At 35.8% G+C, this 19,131-nt stretch overlaps 4 protein-coding genes across 8 annotated transcripts in view; 3 read left to right on the forward strand and 1 right to left on the reverse strand.

Moving 5' to 3' along the window:
- LOC140771078 (uncharacterized) overlaps positions 1 to 3,560 on the forward strand; it is a 34,762-nt gene extending 31,202 nt beyond the window's left edge. For all 3 annotated transcript variants that reach the window (XM_073112458.1, XM_073112459.1, XM_073112460.1), the window contains 4 exons: positions 56 to 192; positions 310 to 390; positions 985 to 1,090; positions 3,132 to 3,560. In XM_073112458.1, coding sequence (XP_072968559.1) covers positions 56 to 192; positions 310 to 390; positions 985 to 1,090; positions 3,132 to 3,200 — 393 coding nt within the window. In that variant the 3' untranslated portion in view covers positions 3,201 to 3,560. The remainder of the gene's footprint in view (positions 1 to 55; positions 193 to 309; positions 391 to 984; positions 1,091 to 3,131) is intronic.
- An 806-nt stretch (positions 3,561 to 4,366) lies between these two features.
- On the forward strand, positions 4,367 to 5,329 carry LOC140770494 (protein PROTON GRADIENT REGULATION 5, chloroplastic). Of its 2 annotated transcripts, none has more exons than XM_073111711.1 (2): positions 4,367 to 4,804; positions 4,997 to 5,329. In XM_073111711.1, exons 1-2 carry the CDS (start codon positions 4,541 to 4,543, stop codon positions 5,129 to 5,131), a joined length of 399 nt encoding a protein of 132 aa, XP_072967812.1. In that variant the 5' UTR covers positions 4,367 to 4,540; the 3' UTR covers positions 5,132 to 5,329. The 2 variants fall into 2 exon arrangements, with proteins under 2 accessions (XP_072967812.1, XP_072967813.1); XM_073111712.1 differs by having other exon boundaries at positions 4,381 to 4,804; positions 5,027 to 5,329.
- A 729-nt stretch (positions 5,330 to 6,058) lies between these two features.
- Positions 6,059 to 11,995, reverse strand: LOC140770789 (protein PHOSPHATE STARVATION RESPONSE 2-like). Of its 2 annotated transcripts, XM_073112062.1 has the most exons (9): positions 11,876 to 11,995; positions 9,752 to 10,472; positions 9,013 to 9,223; positions 8,827 to 8,903; positions 8,709 to 8,748; positions 8,061 to 8,118; positions 7,622 to 7,691; positions 6,517 to 6,895; positions 6,059 to 6,423 (listed from the first exon to the last, which is right to left on the reverse strand). In XM_073112062.1, the coding sequence occupies exons 2-8, from the start codon at positions 10,376 to 10,378 to the stop codon at positions 6,563 to 6,565; spliced, it is 1,416 nt and encodes a 471-aa protein (XP_072968163.1). In that variant the 5' UTR covers positions 10,379 to 10,472; positions 11,876 to 11,995; the 3' UTR covers positions 6,059 to 6,423; positions 6,517 to 6,562. The 2 variants fall into 2 exon arrangements, with proteins under 2 accessions (XP_072968163.1, XP_072968162.1); XM_073112061.1 differs by having other exon boundaries at positions 6,059 to 6,895.
- A 4,186-nt stretch (positions 11,996 to 16,181) lies between these two features.
- Positions 16,182 to 19,066, forward strand: LOC140769787 (large ribosomal subunit protein uL14). Its single transcript, XM_073110657.1, has 4 exons — positions 16,182 to 16,283; positions 16,945 to 17,229; positions 17,904 to 17,945; positions 18,743 to 19,066. Exons 1-4 carry the CDS (start codon positions 16,271 to 16,273, stop codon positions 18,823 to 18,825), a joined length of 423 nt encoding a protein of 140 aa, XP_072966758.1. The 5' UTR covers positions 16,182 to 16,270; the 3' UTR covers positions 18,826 to 19,066.
- The last annotated feature ends 65 nt before the right edge of the window (positions 19,067 to 19,131 follow it).

Genomic DNA, 19,131 nt, shown 5'->3' on the forward strand with positions numbered 1-19,131 from the left:
ATATTAGACCTTTTAAAGTATTCAATCATCTAACTTCTGGTTGACATGAATGCAGTTCATCTCAATTCCGGATGAAAGATATGATGAATATAGAAGGAGCTCTGACTTCATAAGGGAATTCATATTCCCAGGAGGATGTCTTCCTTCTTTAAGCCGTTCAACATCAGCCATGTCCAAGGCTTCTAGATTCTGGTAACCATTAATCTCAAGATTGTAACACACTACACTATCTTGATGGCATCACATGTCTATACTTCAATTTATGTCCTAAACTTTCATGTAATTATTGATATATTCTCTTCATTGCAGTGTAGAGCACCTAGAAAATATTGGCATCCATTATTATCAAACATTGAGATGTTGGAGGAGCAACTTTATGGCAAGGAAACAGTATGTATTGGCCTCCTTTTGCATATGAAATAATTAACTTTCTGAGCTGGATGGGGGCACCTGATTTTACTGATATAAGAATACCATGTCAAATGATGTCAGGGTCCCTTGAATTTTAGATGTTGTTATGGTTCACCTATAACCTATTCTCACCCTTTTCTTTATAAAAAATAATTTCATTTGCAACAAGAACTTTGAATTGTCGTTATATTAACTATGTCCCGTTTCTGGTTAAAGTTGCTGTTTCAATTATAAAAAAGTTGCACAGTAGCTCTTTGAGAGGCTCTTCTTGCGGTAAAACAACAGTTTGTGTATGAGGTTTTAGTAGAAAGGGAAGGTGAAGTTATGGGTATAAAGAGGATTTGTTTTGATAAAGCATAATTATGTGGTTTTGCATTTTGTAAGTTTGAGCAAAACATGGATTCATATAGAATTCATTTCTTTCATTTTTTTTAATTCTCCTCAAATGGTGATTGCATTTTTTATTTTTACCATGATTCTATTCATTAGTATATCTACTCTTTTTATTCCTGGCAAAGTGAGTTTAAATCGCACATATCTAGTTATAATGCAAAATGACACTTTGGTTTTCAGTGACATTCTGGCCTTGGGTTTTGATGAGAAGTTCATCCGCACATGGGAGTATTATTTCCAATATTGTGCAGCTGGCTTCAAGTCGCGAACGCTTGGTGATTATCAGGTATAATTAGAAGACTAACATCATGCTCCATTTACTCTTCAATGTTCTTTAGCACCAAGGGATTGCAACTTGTAAGTTCTTTGTGGAGCCATCTTCTCATTATTTTTTGTCAAGTTTCTTATTGGATACCTGATGTAGGATGATCTGCTGCGGTACCATTTGATGTAGGTTAGGTGTAAGGAAGACTTAGATCAGCAAAGATATTTAGAATGGCATAGCATAAATAGAAGCCGAACAAAGACGATTCAGAGGGTTTTAGCATGCAAAGAGACAGACATCAAGAGGTGACCTGGACAAACTATATCTGTGGTGACTGTTGAACTTGAACGAAGAAATTTGATCTGGCCTATATTTTCCACACTAGAAAACAAAATGGAAAGGGAAAAAGAAAGCTAGCAATCTGGTACCAAAGGATGCCCAACAGGCAACAGCAGATTTTAGATCTAATTGCATATAGATTTGAGAAGCTTTACATTTCAACTAGGGTTTGATTTAGGTTTAGGTTTTAGATGTAGCAATCAAAGACCAGGTTTTAGGAATTACGGTTCTTGGGCTTTTGGAATATAGGTTTAGAGACCATAAATATCATGTAAGGGCTCTTTCGCAGGAAATAAGGACCGCTATGAAAATAGAATGGAAAAGAATAGGAGAGAAGAAAATAAAAGGAAAATTAGATGAATAGCTTAGAGAAAGTAGATTGCTATGAAACTCATTCTGGCTTGCCATAATCAGATTGGAGATTCAACCTTACAACAGTCTATATCTTCACTTAGATGAATAGGTTTAAAGTAGTAGGAAGAGAAGAAAATCATTTTTTCTTTTCATGAAAACAAAGCCATATTCATCTTTACCGGTCCGGAGACCTCCATCCTGTTTCCCGACTAAGGGGTGTAAGAAACTTTAACAGACTCAAACTCCTATATTGATTAAGTTAAGAAGAGACCTTACCCACGTAAATGGGATCCTACTACAAAAGACGAGAATACATAGAAGTATTATAGATAATTGACAAAGTAGGAAAAAAAATCCTCGAAGAAATTAAATCCACCTAGACATGACAAATAAGACAACAAAACCAATTGATGACTCTCTACCTTGTCATCTTGCTTCTGCATCGATGCTATCAAACGATCCATTTTTGGCAGTACAATTTGTCTAAGAAGACTATCATAGTTAACTATTTGTAATTTTTCCTTTCAGGAATCTGCAAATAGGATGTATGATATTTCACTGGGAATGGGTTTGCACTGATACAGCAGTTGTATGATGTTAATATGTTAAGTATATGAGTGAAAAGAATATCATACTAGTGTTGTATTTGCAAAGCTTTGCCACCCAAGTCTCATTCCCCCTTTGAATATACTCCAAAACTCCACAATTCAGGAGTCAACTTATCATCCGATTATCATTGTTGCAATTAGATTGCTCTGAAGAAAAGGCTACAAGTTATGCAATCATCTGTCTTGAGGTGTATTCATATCAGGGTGTTTCATCAGGAGATTCAGGACACAGCGACACCATTAGTATGAGTATGTCAAGCTTTCCAAACACATCATAATATGGGTATTCTAGAACAGAAGAATCATCTAAATTGGCTTTATTTTTCGTATGTATAATCTTGTATAAAATCCAATTTGACGCTTCCAATAAGACATCCAGTAGATAGTTGAATTTAAGTGATAAATTAATTTTGGTTTGTCATCCTTCTTTACATTCAGCACATTTTCCATTCTAAATGAAGAAATCCTGTACTTCCTTTGTCATAATTAATCGAGGTACCACATTCAGGAGTAGTGTTAGCTTTACATGTGGTTGGAGACATTCAATATCAATTTGCTATGATCTTTTCTGTCCACTTGTTTGATCCTGATCCATTTGATATACACTGAGCTCAATTTGATGTAAATTCTATGGTGTGTAACTTGGTTTTAATATACACAATACTTCAATAGTTCTTAATTATGATAATCAAAGCATTTTGGAGTTTCAGTCAACAGTCTTCTGATTGCACTAGGACTAATGTTTTTGCTGACTAATGCAGATGGTACTTTCCCGTCCCGGTAACCTAAATGCCTTCAGTGATCCATACGAGGGTTTTCCATCGGCCTAATTCCTGCTTTTGTGTTTCTTTCATATGGGAAGGCTTCTCGCCATTAGTGGTGTCTCCACATCCATTCTCTATGACTTTTAGGAATCTATTGGGGTTGATGACATTTTTCCCCTTTGACAAAAAATATTTCAAGAGATTGAAGTGACATTCTATTGGCAGTTTGAGCTCAAAAAACAGTCGAGTAAATGAATCCTTGCAATTTTTATTTACTTTTTAAACAGAGGTCTTGTTGGAAGCATTTTATGGAAGTCACTAGTCTTATACATTCTATTTGAGTTTATTGAACTGAATGAGTTGTGTATATAACGTCATCATGCTTAATTTTCTGAACATAGTCAGAGTAGTGGCTTGAAGCTTCAAGTATAACACTTCCTGCTAAAGTAAAACCAGAAAAGATGGACATCTGGAGAATGAGGTGGACATGTTTAGTAAAGACCAGCATTTGATGCAAGGAAATGCTGTGTCATTGTGTGGAAGGAAGTGCCCTACATTTGATGCAATGAGGTAAACAGGTTCCAAAAGTTTGAGCTGTAAGATAATTGATCAACAATGTAAATCATGCATACTTTTCACACCAAAAATTTAAGATAAAAAGTAAAAAAAAAGGAAGAAGAGCAATGTAAATCATGCACTAACACCTCTCACGTAGTAATATACAGCTTCTATACACTGCAAGTGGGCAGATAATAACTACATGCATTAGATGTGCAACCTTTTCCTTATGACCTCAAAGAAAGAATCACTCTCCTACTATGTGAGATAACTAATTGACCACAATCTCTTCTTAGGATATGCTTTCCATTCCTTCGACTTTACTGGGGCGCTATCACATCTGGTTAAAGCTGTTTTTTCTTTAACAAAACCTCATGATTCAGACATCTATCTCAAATAATAGACCAAAAGTATTTATCATCCCTATTCTGAAAACTAAATGCATCTATATAAAAGAAGTGATTATCTTACATATAAAACATAATTTTATTTTCTTAAAAGAAGATTTTTATTTTATTGAACTCTACTTACTTTTAAGTGATCATCAAACTGACGCTTAAGTCTAAGTGCATCCCCCTCAGAGCTGCTGCTGACAAAGACAATCTGGGCCAATCGGTAGACGCCTCTAAAACTCACCACATCAACCCATCCAGATTTCCAATGTGTGGCTTCGCTTCTCCCTCCCAACTTTTAAGGCTCTCAAACATACACCTCTCCATCTCTCCAAAACTCTTTCATGGTTTTAAGAAATTAACAACCCTTCGCTTCTCCCCTCCCCCTTGCTAAAAGAAAAAGAACTCCACCTCGCCCAAAACCTCTTTGAGTGGCTTCTTTGCTCTCTTTCATATATGGCCACCTCTCTCTCCGCAGCGCTCCCCTCCTCCCTCCACGCGAGCTGCACCACTTCGCTCGCCGGCGAAGACCGCGGCGTGCTGGTCGTGTCGGTCCCCGCACGCGCCGCCCACGCGCGGCCGATCCGGTCGCGGCCGAGGATGGGCAACGTGAACGAGGGCAAAGGGCTGTTTGCCCCCATCGTCGTCGTAGCGCGGAATTTGATTGGCCGGAAGCGATTCAATCAGCTACGTGGGAAGGCAATAGCTCTTCACTCCCAGGTATATAAAAAAAACGAAAAAGAAATACAAAAATTATATTAGAATCTTACTGAAGTATTCCTTTGATCAAATTCCATTCTATGTCACGTTAAAAAAACAAAAACGATAAATTTCGAACAGCAGTAGAGAATAATTGAATTTTGACGAGATGAAACCTGTGATTTGATCTAATGTCACGTTAAGAAAACATAGATGGGTGTTATCTGGCGCATTGCCATGCAGGTGATCACGGAGTTCTGCAAAACTATAGGAGCTGACTCGAAGCAAAGACAAGGATTGATCCGCTTGGCGAAGAAGAACGGCGAAAAGCTGGGATTCCTTGCATGAACATTCCAACAGCTGATCTATTGCTCCATGAGTCTGTCTTACTGTTTAAGTCCTGCTTGAGAACAGGAGGATGTGTATATGTGCATTTCTTGGGCTTATGTGGATTGATGTAAACAAGCAATCCTATGAATGTAGGAATTGGCCATTTCTTAATATCATCCTTAATAATCTCCTGGGGAGTGGCAGATTTGCTTTTAATTCTGTTGATCATAACATCCCTTGCGCATCATCTATTGGGACTTTTGTTCGCTCTCCATAAGCTTCTATTTGCCTTATGAAAAGATGGCCATGTCCTAATTAATTTAGGATACCCAAAACTATAGATGAATTAGTTTCCTCGATCGAAGTATGGCTCAAAAATTATTTAATCATCATCTTCATTAAGCGCTTCAGCAGAAAAAAAATATATGTTTAGAAGTTTTAGTAGATTATTAAGCGCTTAAGCACATATTAAGCGATAATCTGTTTAGCAGTTTAGTTTAAAATAAAGGAAGATGCTAAACAACCTAATATTTTTATATGTATGAAATATAAGCCTATTTAGGTACCAAGTTTGAGGTGTGAATAGTTTCGATCGGTAAATAAGTTTCTAAAAGGCCTATTTTGGCCAAAAAATAGTTGATTTCAGGGAAATATATAGGTTGAATAATTGTGCTAATCCTTTCAAAAAAAATGAGCCACAATGAGTGCAAATTATAAAAAAATTATAATTATTTATTTTTTGTGTTCCCATTTTTTGTTGGGATCTTGGTCAGAAATATTTCGGCACACTGGAGTATTAAAAGTTGCTATAGCTAATCGAGTTGACAAAGTATGGTGAGATGATTTTAGAGCTGGGTTGTCTTCAAGCAGATAATCTTTAATCATTAACCAACTGACTATGAACCTAAATCTTAAGCTACAAGCAAAACAACAAAAAAGTAGCAATCTTCTATTAGAATTTCATAGATTTTTCGCTGAAACTGATGATCTGATTGCAGAAAGAGATTAAAACAAGGCAACCAGAACAAAGAGCACAACACAGAAAGGGCACAAGTTCTTGACTAAATACCATGTCAAAAGACATCAGGCATCTTTCATTAAAGCATTCAATTTCTGTGGCATTCCTGTGGTTGAACGCAAAAATCTGAACCCAATATGATGCAGGTCGCAATTTCTTCAGATAAATATACTTCACTCTGCTTGACCACTCCCCTATCTGGCTATCTTCCAGTTTTATGTTTCCAGAAGCAATAAATTAACGCTGGGAATCAAGAAATCATGCGAAACTAAATTGAGCTCTGATCCAGTACCTTTTCTTGACCAAAAGAATAAAATAAAGCCCATCAACCACCAGTATAGAATAGCAACTTCTGCTGGTGTAACAGGACATTATTAGTTCTCACCTTGATATTGAGATCCTGTTTATGCGAAAAGCGCATGTGCAATGACTCACACGGATGACTGAGGCGAGGAATAAGAATCACTGGCAACACAACATTTGATTTCATTATTTGGTTTGAGCATATTCTGCTTGTCACCAATTTGTTGTTGAGAGTTATCTTCTGCTAAATCTGGACTATGAGGGCTATTTCCCGTTTCTGAATGGCTATGTTGAATTCTTTCCTCATTGTCCATAGAATATATTAGGTCTGAGAATTGGGTGGTGGAATCCTCAAGATTAGCTGAAGCCTTCAAGGGGTTGATGTCCTTGCATTGCTTCTCAATGATCATCTGAATGAACCTTCCATGTTCGTCAATTTGCAACTGCAGTTTTCTTTGAATCTGTGAAGAGTAAGCATAGATTTTTAATTAGAAACTATTTTAGATATTTAGATGTGGTCTTTGATCTAATCAATTGGCACTGAAGTATACTTGCTCAATATGTGATAAAGGTTATGAGGAGAAAATTAAAAAGAATACAATATGAAACCATGAAGCAATAGATGTAAACATAATTACTTCCAGCAGTACCATACTCATGTTTCCATAAAAAACTAGGTACTTTTGAAAAGCAAGACTATCTATGGGAAAAAATTTAATTATAATCTCAAAAAAAAAAATTATTCTTAGCATAATAATTAGCTTATTTCATCATATATTTCATCCTAATGTAGCTTGTTCCATGATTCATCATATCAGTCATGTCCAGAAATGATCAGAAGTAAGAACTGGTACTCTGTGCCTAGAAAGCGGATACTGAGGCAAGTTCTTACAAATAAAAATTGGTTACTGCAACCTCAAAACCAGTTGGTGAAGAAGCCAGATACAGTTAGGGTATCGAAAATTGAGGATCCTCAGAAATCAGTGTAATGAAAGTGAACATATTGACCATGCTACATTTACGAGACTGCAGGTAATATCCAGTTGGTTTTTGCATCAGCAAACACCCTCTCTTGAATGTGTTGTAGATTGTAAATTGGTGAAGGCTTGTGCAGAAGTGTTCTTTTGTAGGTCCAGCTCATGTGCATTTCCATTTTGCGTGAAAGAACAATTAAAATTTAAAAGTACCTCAAGCTGTTCATGAAGTTGCTTCTGGACTTCCATCTGAAGTCTTAATGCTTCGGTGATCCCCATGCCTCTGCCAATGGAAGAGAGATAGATTTCAACATTGAAATTCTAAAGGAGCACTGTGTGTTATTCATTAACCATTTATTTTGGATCATGAGTTACAGAACAAGGCAGAAAATAGCATCAGAAGAATGCTTTTGTTGAATATATTTGATCTACTCCTATCATCAGGTCATGCACATCCGCACCTTCTCAGGATGTGACGCTTTAACCAATTGCAAAACTATCCTTTCCTAAAAAAGTGCCTTCCAAGTGCAGGAGGCTAACCTACAGCCAAGATCTCACTTTTACAGGCAAAATTTCATTAGGTGGGAGGCAGTCAAGTGATATGTATAGATTATTAGCATACTTAAGAGGGTAGTAGGTAAAATTAGCTCACGTTTTCATGTCTAGATATGACATTTCTTCCTTTTGACTGATCATCTTTTCTGATGTTCCTGTCATAGAAGAGCAAAAGATTGAATCAGATTACAGCTTTTCACTAAGAAGCCTTCAAATTCGAGGAAAATACAAAATACATAGTTAGACAATCATAAACGAACTAGCTGTCAGCATATAGATCAGGCTGCAAGTGGGTCATGTTGGGTTGTGCTCTGGTTTGACTCAATCCCGACACATGTACAATTGTCCAAGATAAAGGCTTATCAAGACCTAATTTCTTGGTATGGGTTGGTCAAGTCTCCATGCTCAAAGCTCTAAACGTTAACTTTAAACTATTTTTGTTTGAATTTTGTAGGTTTATTTGCATCCAAAAGGATCATCTAAAATTTTCAAAATGCATGCATAAACCCAAATATTCGGGGTAAGTTTGAGACATATATGACTCATGGTCTTGACATCAGGTATAGGAAAACTCCATGGAGACAGATTTACTTTACTTTGACGATTTGCACTCTTTTAGATAGATGTGCACTCTCAATAGGAAATGATAAAAAACAAATAATTTATCAAGGCATATCAACAAGTAAAAGTGGCACCATAATGTATCAATAAACAATTTTCAAAATCTGGTATGTGACTGACAAACCTTCAGATGATTCTGGCTTGTGTCGAGTTGTTCGATATTTCTACAATAGGAAAAAAGATGATTATGTAAAAAAACATATCAAACATATGTAATTTACTAGAAGGGAAAAGATATAGACCTGCAGGTGGCTTTTCACTTGGTATATGGTCAAGCCCTCAACTTTCATGAGCTTCAGTATACCTTTAGGTGTTGCTTCTTCAGAAAGAAGAAAGAATCAGTTAAAGACACAAAATGTCACCAGTTGGCAAAAAGCTAAATGGTAAACCAATATAAAGGATCAGAAAGGAATAAATTGGTTACCTACTTTCACTACCACCAAGCTGGTTGATAGCTTCTATAAAGCATTCATGGAGTTCCTGGGTCCAGCGCATCCTTGGCTTGGCTGGAGCAGCATTTGCAGAAGAAGAGGGATTATTGACGATACCAGGTTCACCAGATGGGGAAGGAAGTGATATTTGGGATTCTGGATGATGAATTGAATAGTTTGTAGATGTTTGATTTGATGAATATACCACCTACAAAACAAGGAGATATAAATTCAAGTACAACACATAATTTAGACTAAATAGCATGTACTTAACTAAAACTAGCAAGAAATTTCTTCTCCTGTCATAATTTGTTGTCATTAGAAGTGCAACTTAGTTATCATTTACATGATCAATCATGGACTATTGCATCTCTTGTCAGCAAAAAGACCTTCTCCTAACTATATCCGAAGATATATTTAGTTGTAAACCAAAGAACAATCTCTCATTAGCAATTACGTTTCTTTTTCTTAGAAGTGCAACTTAGTTATCATTTACATGATCAATCATGGACTATTGCATCTCTTGTCAGCAAAAAGATCTTCTCCTAACTATATCCAAAGATATATTTAGTTGTAAACCAACAAACAATCTCTCATTAGCAATTACACTTCTTTTTCTTGGTTATGTTAACATATCACAGGTTGCAGATGTACAAGGGGCATTTTGTATTTATCAAATAATTTACATAGCATGAAAGCAAGACTAAATTTCAACATTAACATGCAAATTGGATACCTGAGATTTGATATTTGTATTATTAAGAACCTCAACCCAATTTGGATTCATTATATCTGCCATATCTGATTCTTTTTGCTTATTGATGTCATCAGAGTTCACAATAGGATTGCCTTGGCCTTGCTCATTGGCAGCATTCACATCAATAGGATAATCAACTATTCCATGTATTGATTCTGGACACCAGGTAAGTTGAGTAGATTCTATCAGATATTTACTGACTGGAGGTTGGAGTATTCCTGAGTATAATGAGTGTGTAAATGGCAATGATGCATTACAATTTGATGATTCTGTAATATGTGAATTCTCTAGAAGAAGTTTATCATGAGGTGATATAGTAGTGGGATGATCTGAAGCAAGCGTTGAATCTGGTTGTAGTGAAGGCTCATAGACCACATCATTGGACAAGAAGGGAGTGTGAAATGGTGTTGCAAGATCACTTCTCAGCTCTCTTTCCACAAAGATTGGCTCAGAATTTTGCAATTTGGGATAATTCTGTTCAGTAGGGACAGGTAGATCAGGTAAAGGTGAGGAAATAAGTCTGCAAATTCTGGTATTATGGAATTGTCTCATAATTGCTGTCTGCACTGACAAGAGTATATAAACAATGCAACTCAATCCTTTCATCTACAGCTCTTTCTCCATTATCTGTCACATAAATAGGCACTTTCCAATAGATGTCTGTGGTCTCTGCCCATCTTCCAAGTCATCATGGTCACCCCTATTTATAATTAAAAAAACATCAGAAAATAGATTTCTCAGTGAATATAAGATCAGAAAAGATGAAACAAAGCATCAGCTTCCTATATTGACTGTCATATGTCTAGAGACATTAATACACTTCAGATAATCGGGACATATATTTATTGGATGCAGGTTTACATATAGCACCAATTACAACAGTCAAAGTGTGAAACTAGAATATAAAAATACTTTGGCACAAAAGGAAGGAAAAATGTAGATAACCTTGTCCATGGAACAAAACAGTAACCAAATTAAACAGAGAAAAGCAGCCAAATAATAATAAAAAAAGGAAACATGCAATCATAGTACATGAGTTGAACTCATCAAAATACTATCTTAAATCGACTAAGATAAAAGACCTCATATTTGCAATGGGCTGAAATTTTTTTTTTTTTGCAATTATGAGTTAATGATTGCAGAACCACATTTATACTCAACAAAAAAGAAGTGGACATATGGCATAGAAAATGTGAAAGAAAATAACATACACTAAACCATTGATTCATCCTTTTGTTCTGATGCACTTATTTGAGAACCTAGAAGAACAGCTCTGTTTCACTATTTCATAGGAAACGTAAAAGTGGCTCTATTTCATTATATTCTGTCTACATCCCAGATTCCCAATTCCATTGATTCAAAAGAGATGCAGACACCATGCCTTTTCATCTAGGGATTCTTATGACGATCATACATATTAAACTTCACCAAAAAAAAAAAAAAAAAAAATCTATAGGTTATTTGATTATTTCTATTGAAATAAACATTGAGAAACCAGAAGATCAGAGATTGTACAGTTTTCTGCTGTTGTATAGGGATCTTTATTGATACAACTAAAGGGCCCAGCACATATGATGCAAATGACTGTAGTTTGACACCAATCCCATCTTTCTACCGTTTTTTCATCATTTTGAATTTTTTTTTTTTTGTGCCAAATCCTTGAACCAAGGAAAAATACCCATTCTCGATCTGTTGAGTAGCTTCACATGAGAGAAGGATGATAGCATAGTCCACGAATCAGTATCATTTTAAGTTGGATTGTGTATAGAATCACAACGAAGTTGATTAGAGACACCAAGAAACACCAGAATACAGAAGACACGAACAGAACTAATGACTTCCATCAATTCAACCAAAAGAAACCCAACAAAGTTTTCCTGGAATCGGTTGCCAAGTCTCCTATATTCCTGACCTTATAAGCCTCAGACAATTAAACAGTACCCTCCCTTTTCGGAAAAGTAAGAGGTAGAATCGAATAGGGTCTTCCATATTCTCATCCAAAACGCTCAAAAAAAACCCAACAGAGACTCTTCAACGCCGACCAAACCAAAAAAACAAGTCAAATATGGCGCCAAAATCAACTCGCGCAATTCCTACCCTCACCTCCCAGCGATCCACGCAGAGAGCTCAGACTCTTTTCTATAGCGGCGAGATAGAAAGGGGGGAGCTTGGCGAGGGTGTGCTCTTCGAGGATCGAAATGAGAAGAAGGAAGGAGACGGGCTTCGAATTCCATCTCATTCTCCAATAAGACTACGTATCTCGACTATTATAATGGCTTACAGGCTTACAGCTTTCATTATTTCTTATGTCTATATATATATATATATATATATAAATATAAATTAGAACTAGCAATTATCAAACCGTGAGCTTTTGGAGCCTTGGACTACTCGATAAACTTAAAAGTAGCATTTTATATATATATATATATATATATTGGCTTGTTCGAACTCCAAGTGACAGTTTCCATATTTAAATTCATAAGTCTTAATATTTGATAAGTTCCCTTACCTTGATCCAAGTTGCAATCTAGAAATGATGAATAACTAATCACATAATTAATCAAGTCAAGTATGTTTAAGTTATCCTAAACTATCGGTTGGCAAAGAGTATGTATTACGACGTTTTAGTATCTAAAAGATTACTACTTTTATAATCCTAATCCTAATGGAGGTCAGAATGGAGAGAGATCCAAACCTGAACCTGACTTAATTCAAGCAAATCAAATCATTATCAGGCAAATATGGCAATATTTTACGAGACTCAATATTCGACACAAACCGGAAAGTTTTAAATAATTTTGTTTATTAGTATAATATGTTTCTGGCCATAAATGAGTTGAATTTAAATGGATTAATCAGATTATAATTCGAATAATTTGTTTATAATATCTAACCTAAAATTTTTTATCTATTGAATAAATCTAACTTAGTTAATCTTTTTAGATATAAACAATTTATAATGAAGACTCAACACGAACACGACAAATCAAGACATTTGCATCAAAAATGTCGGCTAATTCAGAGGCGCGGACGAATTATAGTGATTTGTTCCACTCCGAAACATAAAAAGAGACCAGGGTAATTCGTCTAAAAAAGAACTTTACTTTCTAAAAGCTAAAAGAAGTTCTCATATAAAAATGGATGTCTCCGTATCTTTTCTTTCTGTATATTTCTGACTCATATTTATGAGATGATAAAATATGACAAAAGTTATACCAAGAATTGGTTCACGTAAGAATGGGCGTATTTGTTCACGTAAGAATGGACGTAGAATATCAAAAGGAGTTATTCATGTTCAAGCAAGTTTTAACAATACTATTATAACTGTTACAGATGTACAAGGTCGAGTGGTTTCTTAGGCTTCTATTGGTATTTCTGGATTCAAAGGTATCTACTGTTATGCTAAATACTAAATGGGTGAGGGAAGCGGAAGCAAAACCCTTTACTCTCTAACAAATCCAAATGGAATAACAATAAATTGGGCAAATCAAATATTAGCAAAGCTAATATCAATACCAATATGCTAGTTATAGAGATCTTCTAATACTTAAGTTAATCATATATAAGAACTACGAATAAATGCAAATCACAAAGAGAAAAGAGGGAGAGACAAGATTTGCATGGTTCGGCAATGTGCTTACATTCACGGGCGGAACAATCTTCAATCAACTATACAAATCGTCAAATAGAAAATGTTTACAACTCTAATCTCACTCTAAACAATGGTGGCTCTCCCCTATAATTTTTCTCTCATACAAAATACCCACACCAAACCCTAAAATCTAAACATTTTAATTTATAGGGAAGATTCAAGTTGGGGATTTCTGTGGGGCGTTCGAACACGCCCAAAAATTTTAATATAGAATGCAGACTAGCGTTCGAATGCTAGGGCCTCATTCGAATACTTACATCAAGATTGCTCTCGGGTTCAAATTTGTGTTCAAATGCCTACGGAAATAATTGTTTTTGGGTAAGTGCGTTCGAACGGGCTGGCACAGCAAACCTAAAAAATGTTGAAATCTGAATTTGAGTCAAACTTCAACCCCAACTGTATAAAATTGTGCACACTAAGTTGTAGGAAGGCATGCATCTAATGTTGAAAATGGATGGGGCATGCATCTAATGTTGAAAATGGATGCATTCAGTTTTCAAAAGCCTGATATTAATATTACTAAAGTATAAGCACCCTTTCGGTACAAATAGCCCCCATACCCAAGTGTTCAGGTCCTGCATTACAACCTTGGATGAAAGAGAAGAAGAGGATAATTACTATACCATATCACAAACTTGTAGCCAAAATCACAACATGAAATTGGCCAGCAGTGCAATTATCTTTAAGACCTAAGTTGGGTGTCCAAAATTCCAAATGGGAGTTATCAAGCAAAAGAACACCGAGCAAGATGATCATGGAGGCAGCCATCATCAAAGTTCTGGAAGTAGCTTTCAGGATCATACCCAAACCTTGTTGTCTGCCCCTTCCTTGGAGATCTCATTGCATGTCTCAGTTGTGACCTCAACTTCCACACCATTCCTCTCATGGTCATGGATCTCTTCCACCAAACCATCAGAGATCTTTGTCTAACCTTTGCAAGAATGGCTTCATTCTTTACTTTGTAAAATCTCTTTAACCAATTCATTACATGGACCTTCCTTCTGCCCCCAAGACTCAAAGTTGTCATTCTACTCCCCCTAAGCTTGTTAAGAATGGGAACAAACTTGCTTGTTTTATAGTGAACTTAAAGCAGCAAAGGGCACCAAAAAGACATTGGAAGTATATGGCATATCATTTGTGTCAACCTACCATTAGCTAGAGGAGAATAGCAAAGGACTGTCAATTGTCAATGGTGACTCACCTCTACCTCATTCATTTCCTAGTTAGACTAACAACTAGATTCCTCTTTTCATAAAAAGAAAAACAACCCACCAGGTTTGGCCATCAATTTTATCAGTTTGTTTGTAAAGTTTTTGACTGTTTTAGATCAGCACACAAACTAAGTAAAACAACGGTTTTATTTAATAAATATTGCTAACTCTGTCTGTCGTAGAATTATCTCAACTAATTGAATATAACTTAGGCTGCAATTTTAATGTTAGGTGACATTTATGTGGACAAAAAACCTAGTGGGGTTGAATAAATTTGAAAATCACCTAACCGGGTACATTATTTGGTATGCAGACTCAGACTATTCAAAAACTCTAGTTATGTGGAAAAAGGATTGGGAGAGATATAAAGATGGCATCTTAGCCATGTTAGTGAGGCATCTTCCAAAGGGATTATATTCTGAACTCCTGAGAAGCAGACCCAAAACATTGCATTTGGTGGAATGGTGGTAGTCTTGGTGCTTAAAATATACTATGTGGCCCAAGTGCTTTCATACTTTCATTCACATATTCCATTTTGTTTGGGACCCTACAAATTTTATGAGGGCAAACGACATTTAATGGGACTTAAGCAATTTACTGGACGAACAAATAGTCTTTTTAATTATGATTAATTAGATTTAACTAATAAAGTTGTAGTTATGAAAGAGTTCAATGAATTTATAATATTTTGAAGAAGAGAGTAGCAGTATTTCTTCTTCTTCTTCTTCTCCTTCTTCTTCTTCTTTTTTCCGTCTATTACTAAAAGCTGAGAACAGCTAGCTAGTTATATAGTTACGAGACCTTAGGTAACTTGAAGTATTGTTATTACTTTTAAATAGGAGATCAATATGATATTCTCTATTTATATCTCTGCAACAATGGCCTGAAGTATTAAATACCAAGTAGCCTCTGTTTTAAGAGCACCCAAGTAGCCTGAAGTATTAAAAACCACTATGTTATCTAATTCTGTGGGAATAGTAGTAGAATCCTATCCAATCCAAACTAGTTGAGGGATCAAAGAATAACTCATTGTTTGAGCAGCTATCAAAATATTCCTAGCCATTTTTATTCAAATCTCTCAAGAGAATTAAATGAGTAACCAATCCTTATGTCGATTATATAAAACTAACTCTTTTGATCAGCTCATTTTTCGTGGAACCTTATAATTCAACTCTGACTGTTGAAGTTGTGGCAATGAGGAAAGTATTTTTTAGCCTCAAAGACAAGAACATCACCAATATCTAGATTGAGTCATACTCTCTTTTGCTGATCAACATAGTTAATGAAACTAATATGGCCTCTTGGGCAGTGGATTCTGTTATAGACAACATAATTACTCTACCTTTAATTAGATCGCTTAATAGGATAGAATCTTTAAGTTATGGGTGTACTTGAGATCATTATTTTTCTAGTAATTCTTTTTTTTAGTCTTCAACTATAGTTTAGAGAGCTGTTCACTGTTAGCAGAGTTATTTCAATTATACTTTAATTAAGGTAGGTAGAATGTTTCGAGGATTTAATTGTAATTTCCTATGCGGCTCCTCCAGAAGCCCTAGATAGCGTAGTATATAATATTTCAGCCGCCTTCCAAACCCCGAGCTTGGGCGACGTCGCAAAGCTTTCTGTTGCAAAATGTCGAAGCGAGGTAATGGATCTCTCGCCCGATCGTGTAAATGGCTTATTTCGGTTTCAATGTCGGATTCGTAGGGTTTAATGCGGTACTTTTTGCGGTTTACTTGCGGATGTTCGAACTAATGAAACGCGGTGAGATCGATCTCGTTAGACTAATTTTTGTTGATAAATCATTGTTGCTCTTGATCTCATGAGTGCTATGTTTTAGATTTGTGCAACTTGAAAGAGACCAGATTGCAATGTGGTAAAAATCATATGTAGAGGTTGAAATATTTATGCTTGTGAGAACTGGAAGAAATTTTACCTACCGTCTAGTGGAAATTGATTCTAATAGTTGAAATATCATATCGTTTTCTAAGAAATTATCTAACATTGATCTTTCCTATTCCATGTTCATTCGCCTAAACTTTTCTTTGATTTGTAATTTTCACGTTATATGCGGTAAAAATGCAACTAGACTTTTCCTTCTCTGGTTTGGGTAGTTATCTTGCGATCTTGCCTTAAATTTCTTTCCTTGTATGCTATTAATTTTGTTTACTTGAGATTGGATCAGGCTAGAATCATGGGTTATTCCTGTTTATTGCGTTTTGATGTCTTTGTGTATAATTTGGTCATATCTCTTTTGATCAGGAAGTGTATAATCGGTTCATTTATTTGAATTTTCTGGTTTATAGGACGCGGGGGTTCTGCTGGAAATAAGTTCCGGATGTCACTCGGTTTGCCAGTGGCAGCAACTGTGAACTGTGCGGACAACACTGGTGCTAAGAACCTGTACATAATCTCCGTGAAGGGAATCAAAGGTCGCCTTAATCGGCTTCCCTCTGCTTGTGTTGGTGACATGGTGATGGCCACAGTCAAGAAAGGAAAGCCTGATCTAAGGAAAAAGGTCATGCCTGCCGTCATTGTGAGGCAGAGGAAACCATGGCGCAGAAAGGATGGTGTCTACATGTACTTTGAAGGTATTGCTCTCATCTCTCCCTGAGTTTCATTTCAATGATGATTAGCAAGCAACATATTTCCTTTTCCGGTGAACTTGTGTTTCAGTGTTTCAGTGCAGCGAGTTGATTACAATGCCTTTATAGTATGATGATTCATATTTGAAAACTTTCAATTTTTTTAACTCCAAAAAGACTTCTTTGAATGATTGTTCAGATTATTGTCTATAGTATTATCCAGTTCTGAGTGGGAATTTTTCTTACCTTCCATTACTTGGAGTATCAGCATTGCTGTAAGTACCTTAAAAACTTGTTATTGAAAAGATCTTTCATGGTTGAATTTGCTAAACTTGTAACAGAAAATTAATAGCGGACTTGTTTATGCCTTAATAAATCAAATAGATTAATTTATTGAGAACTTGTATTCGTTGGACTTTTTCAACTCATGTCAATCCCAACAAGTTATTTGCCTGTGGAGTTAGAGGTTATTCGTCTCAGGAATGTCTGCCCTGGCCAGGTTGTCTTCGGCATAAGTGGTTCTTCCTGCTAATTTAGTCTTTTCAGGGACCACTTTGTTCCAGAAGTGAAGGATCTAAAACAGAAATTATTTATTTGTTTTCTAGTTGCATCTCTACAAGCATCTATTGCTTTTAGCAATATGTTTCTTCTAGTAAGCCGTTTGCATGCCCTTTTTGCAGACAATGCTGGAGTTATTGTAAATCCAAAGGGAGAAATGAAAGGTACATAAATTGAACTACCTTTCTTATTATACACTAGTAATAAACACAGTTTCCTGTAGCTTTAACATTACAAAGTTCTGTGGATAATGTTGGTCATTTTGAAGATTGGTTTGCAGTAGAATTCTCTCATTCATCTGAAAATACTTTCTCTTTCATGGTCATAAAACTACTCGCATCTCCTCATATCATGTATTTCAGAATCTTTACGGCCATCCACCTTTTTTGCTTCTATAGCAACCACCCTTATCATGTATTTCTCAATATTAAAGGTCATCAGCCTCTGTTTCTTCTATAGTGAGCCTCTCCGATCTTACAGATTCTTATATATACTCTTCTTTCTTTTTCTCTGGTAGAGGAAGATAAGAAAATGCATTAGTGATAACGCTTCATACTTGCCTATTTCAGATGGTAATTGTAGTTGGGGAGGTGGGGTTAGAGAGTAACCATTAATAGCTACAAGCTGCAGTTTCTGGTTGTGTTAAAATCAAGAGAAACTGTTGCATGTCTTACTGCCTTCTATATGCATATGACAATTTTCTTAGACATGACATGCATGACTAAAGGTCCATAAGAAAAATTAAGTGCATTCCTCATCTTTTATTCATTTCAACCAACAATTACCTGTAAAGGCCCCTTCTCATAACTAGTAGAGGAATGTTAGTCATCCATGTAGTTTTACCTAAAAACAGCTAATTTAATTATCTATCAGTAATGTGGTATCTCCTTAGTTAAACAGACTTTTTATACTACAAGTAGCTAAAGATGTAATTCTCACTGAAGTACGTTGTTATCTCCAGGCTCTGCAATCACTGGACCTATCGGAAAGGAATGTGCTGATCTATGGCCCAGAATTGCTAGTGCAGCAAATGCAATCGTGTAATGACCCAGATTACTGCATATCTACAGGAACTGAGTCGAAAGTGAATTTTGTACTCTGCTTTGATTGTAGCATCAGGATGTTGTGAAGCTGTGATTGTGTTTTAATTCATCAACATATATTAATGTGAAAGTTTTGTTGAATGTTAGACACCGTAGACTTGTCATTGGCTTGTTCCAAGTTTGATGAATTTCATTAAAATATGGTACTTTGATGACTAATAATTTAATTTTCTTCTATTTCATGGCTTTGTTGCTGCAATTATTTTGCTCCACTTGTAATCAGGGACTTAAACATGCGAGTGGTAAT

The sequence above is a fragment of the Typha angustifolia genome, chromosome 11 (genome assembly GCF_048772165.1).
Source record: "Typha angustifolia cultivar Huaian chromosome 11, ASM4877216v1, whole genome shotgun sequence".
NCBI classification, from domain to species: Eukaryota; Viridiplantae; Streptophyta; class Magnoliopsida; order Poales; family Typhaceae; genus Typha; species Typha angustifolia.

Excerpts from the sequence above, each read along its gene's own strand:
- LOC140770494 (XM_073111711.1), top strand. The coding sequence starts at position 4,541 with ATGGCCACCTCTCTCTCCGCAGCGCTCCCCTCCTCCCTCCACGCGAGC. Across the intron at positions 4,805-4,996 it reads CAATAGCTCTTCACTCCCAG|ATGGGTGTTATCTGGCGCAT; the intron begins GTATATAAAAAA and ends AAGAAAACATAG.
- LOC140770789 (XM_073112062.1), bottom strand. The coding sequence starts at position 10,378 with ATGAAAGGATTGAGTTGCATTGTTTATATACTCTTGTCAGTGCAGACA. Across the intron at positions 9,224-9,751 it reads ATACAAATATCAAATCTCAG|GTGGTATATTCATCAAATCA; the intron begins GTATCCAATTTG and ends CTTGTTTTGTAG. Across the intron at positions 8,904-9,012 it reads CCAGCTTGGTGGTAGTGAAA|AAGCAACACCTAAAGGTATA; the intron begins GTAGGTAACCAA and ends TTCTTTCTGAAG.
- LOC140769787 (XM_073110657.1), top strand. Across the intron at positions 17,230-17,903 it reads TGTCTACATGTACTTTGAAG|ACAATGCTGGAGTTATTGTA; the intron begins GTATTGCTCTCA and ends CCCTTTTTGCAG. Across the intron at positions 17,946-18,742 it reads TCCAAAGGGAGAAATGAAAG|GCTCTGCAATCACTGGACCT; the intron begins GTACATAAATTG and ends TGTTATCTCCAG.